The sequence below is a fragment of the Carlito syrichta genome, unplaced genomic scaffold, assembly GCF_000164805.1.
Source record: "Carlito syrichta isolate Samal-C Ts95f unplaced genomic scaffold, Tarsius_syrichta-2.0.1 Scaffold315407, whole genome shotgun sequence".
Classification (NCBI taxonomy): domain Eukaryota; kingdom Metazoa; phylum Chordata; class Mammalia; order Primates; family Tarsiidae; genus Carlito; species Carlito syrichta.
Window position 1 is genome coordinate 881,566 of NW_007259503.1, and position 3,430 is coordinate 884,995.

Here is a 3,430-nt window from a genome sequence, read left to right on the forward strand (position 1 = left end):
AAAAAAAAAAAAAAAAAAAAAGATGTGTGCGTACTGTGTGTGGCGGGGAGGGGGGTGGAGAGTGGAGAGTGCAGGGGTTAAATTGTGAAGACACGTTCCACAGATAGGCAACTAGGTCTGAGGGCCAAGAAGTCAGAGGAAACACCTCAAAACAGCCAATTTTAACTCATTCAGTTTTATTCATTAAAACATAATGAATTCTTTGTGAAGACATTGCCCCAGTTATTAATTAAATTAAAGTCTGGGAGAAAGTGCATATAAAACCAATTTAAAGCACGATTTAAAGAAATCTAACTCCTGGACATATACCCATTCATTCAAAAGACTTAGCTCCTATGCTAGGCTCTGGGGTTTTAGAGATGAATGATCTATAATCAGTCCCCTTAGGAACTCTCAGTCTGGTGGGACTGAGAAGTCAGCAAGTAGCCAGACAATTTCAGGTCACTGCAATGCTAGCAAATGTAGAGGGTTCTTATGGAGCCTAAAAAGGAAAGTCAAGCCCTGAGATCAGGAAAGAACCTGGGAGATGCCACTTAAGCTGTCTGTTCCTGTTGTTTTTTGAGGGGTGGTCTCACTGTTTCGTGACTTACTCTCTTTTAGCGCAGAGACACTCCGGCAGGAACTGGAGAGAGAGAAAATGATGAAAAGACTGTTGATGACCGAACTGTGAAATTCTTCCCCTGTCGCCTGGAGGATGGCATGGTGCCTTCTGTCCATTTTCTTTCTTCGGGCTTTGTGTGCTCACTCTAGCACAACATACACATGTTGTGTGCTCTGTTTGCCCAGGCCTCCATGGTTAGTTGAAGCCAACTACTGGCTTGACTTTAACTGGAGAAGTTATTTTATGTCTCCTGAGCATTAGAGTTTTTCTACTACTCAATGTAGTTGAGACAGGATTTGGTAAATCTTTAAAAGAAGGATGGGGAAAACGGTGATTCCTTTTCAGAAGTACCTGTGTGTATCTGTTAATGACCACAGGAGTTAATATGGCATGGGATTCTTTGTTATCAATCTCAACCATGTGATTTGTATGATTGAAACTTGCACCAAGCTTTGACTGTTTGTTAAAGAATCATTTTTAATGAGAGAAAATTATTTACTGCTGGCTTTTCATGTACACTGATAAATACACAAGTCTTATAAGGTCCTTAACATTCATTTGTATTCACATGTGAGTAGATGAACTGAAAAAAGAAAGTTACACCATGACTGAAAATACTTCAGTTTAACCTGAAATATAATTTCACTTATGAACTCTTGGGATATGATATTATTTGGGATATTGAACACAATTAATATTTTTTAGGCAATTATAGCTTAAATTGCCTAAAAAAACCTTACAAGGTTAAGATGATTTAATATCAAGAAAATTCGTTTGGGAGTTCCATAAAGGAAAATTATTTCTAAAGTTGGTCAAATCATGGCCTATTGATAGAATCTCGACCAGAAGAAATTTTGCTCTCTTTTTATATAGTTTCAAGAAATGTGTTTTTAAATTTTTATTATGCACTTGAACAACTTTGCAGGACAAAAGGAACCTCCCTAACCACAAAAGATCCCCCTAAATTATGTCCCTAGCTTTCTCAATGAATAGGCAAACGTGTTTACACAGCTGTTATCAGTGTGTACGCTCTCTTTTGTTGTGCTTCTCCACCTAACACTTGTCTCCCCTTATCAACACAGATTCTACTGTCACCAATTCAAATGTCTTTATATCCATGTAACATGGTTAACCTCTTGTTGCCCCGTTATTCTACATTTGAGTTCTATCTAATGTTTCACTCTTATAAATTGTGCTGCTATGAACGTCTTTATAAAATATGCTCCTTCTTTCGGATTATTCCCTTGAGAATATCTCCAAAGAGGGATTACAAGGTAAAAGAGCATGAAATATTTTATAGCTCTTGTTTTATATTGCCAGATTGCTTTCTAGAAAGATCCAATCTTTGGGTTGGAAGGACCTTAAAGGTCATCTAGTTTAACCCCCCACTCCTTCTGAATGCTTGAATCCCTTCTACAATTTATAATGCCACCAGCAATGTATAAGCATTTGTATTTACCAGTAGCTCTGCCAGTCTTGGGTTCTGCCATTTTTATTTATTTTTGCTAGTTTAACAGGTGTGTATAGTTGTTCTTGAAAAGTTGTTTTATTTCATTAATTGCTAGCAAGGCTGAGCACTCTTCCATGTGATGATTTACTAGCTGGATCTCCTTGTGTGTAAAAGGTCCATTCATTTCTTATGACCACTTGTTAAGAGAAATTGATCTCATATATTTGTATCAGAATTGTATTTTTATGTTGTATTGTATAGTTTGCTCTCCTATCCCCATCCTTGAAACTGAATGGTGCCAATAATTTGATACTAATGACTATAAAAAAGGTAATGCCTCATTTACTAGTATTGTTGTAAAATGAGGAATGTAAGCAAATTGTCACATAACCGAGGATGAGCCCTTTAAGTGCTGAGTCTTTAACATTTTAATGTTTTTGAGAGGGAAGTCTTTCTAAAAGGTATTACGCACTTCCCTGCCTTAGTAAACAGAGTATACCGGAGAGTATTTAACTTTTTCTTGATGAGTCTTGGCCATCATTATAAACATCAACCGCTTTTGTACCTTGGTATGGTGCAGTGACGTCATAAGGAACTATCAAAATGTGTAAGGCTTGGCTTGGCCTTTTATAGAATATCATGTTCTTCTCACAGATGGTTTTTTACTGCTGTCTGCTCTGTCAGTGGAGCTGTCCGGGGCAACTGTAGCGTTTGGGGCCTTTACCCCATGTCCCATGACTATACTTTTAAAACAGCTTTAGCTGTTCTTTATCTCATGCACATGGTACAAAACGTGTTCCCACACAATATGGGGCTGTCACCTCTTGCCAGTCCAGCACCCTCTTTCTCTTCTACCCTGCTTTCAGAGGCTTCTGCTCTTCACCTCCTGCTCTCTGAAGGAAACCTCTAGGGCAAAGCTGAGGGTTTCTTGGGGAAGCCAGGAAACCAAGTATTTTATCTGTGTCAAGTTTGCTTGGCTTCTCAGGAGGGATGCATGGGGTTTTTTGGCCAATGTTTCCAGGAGGCTCTGAACCTCCTGCTTCTTCCCTGCTTCCCCCTGAGTTCACAGATGTTTCTGAAGGTTGATGTCACTGGAAGTCTGACCACAAACAAGTTGCTGTATTTGAAAACCCAGTACCTTTGGCAGCTCACCTCTAACCAGTAAAATCAAGAGGATTCCATTGTTTCAGCAGTTGTCCTGGTTATTTGCCTACTTAAGTGAATGGTGGGTGCTTGGCATTGTGACTGAAAGGCTGAAATTGTGTTGTACAGATTCTGAGGAACTAAAACGACTTGGTACAATTGTTTCACCCTTTTAATATATTTAAAACTAAAGCAAGGGCACCATACGGGCACACAACACATACTTTGTGTCCAGA

The 3,430-nt window shown here is 38.9% G+C and overlaps 1 protein-coding gene across 1 annotated transcript in view; it reads left to right on the plus strand.

Annotated features, from left to right (window-relative positions):
- Window positions 1-3,240, plus strand: part of EPB41L4B (erythrocyte membrane protein band 4.1 like 4B) — a 159,979-nt gene extending 156,739 nt beyond the window's left edge. Inside the window, exon 26 of the mRNA XM_021706305.1 lies at window positions 601-3,240. Coding sequence (XP_021561980.1) covers window positions 601-670 — 70 coding nt within the window. The 3' untranslated portion in view covers window positions 671-3,240. The remainder of the gene's footprint in view (window positions 1-600) is intronic.
- Window positions 3,241-3,430: the final 190 nt, after the last annotated feature.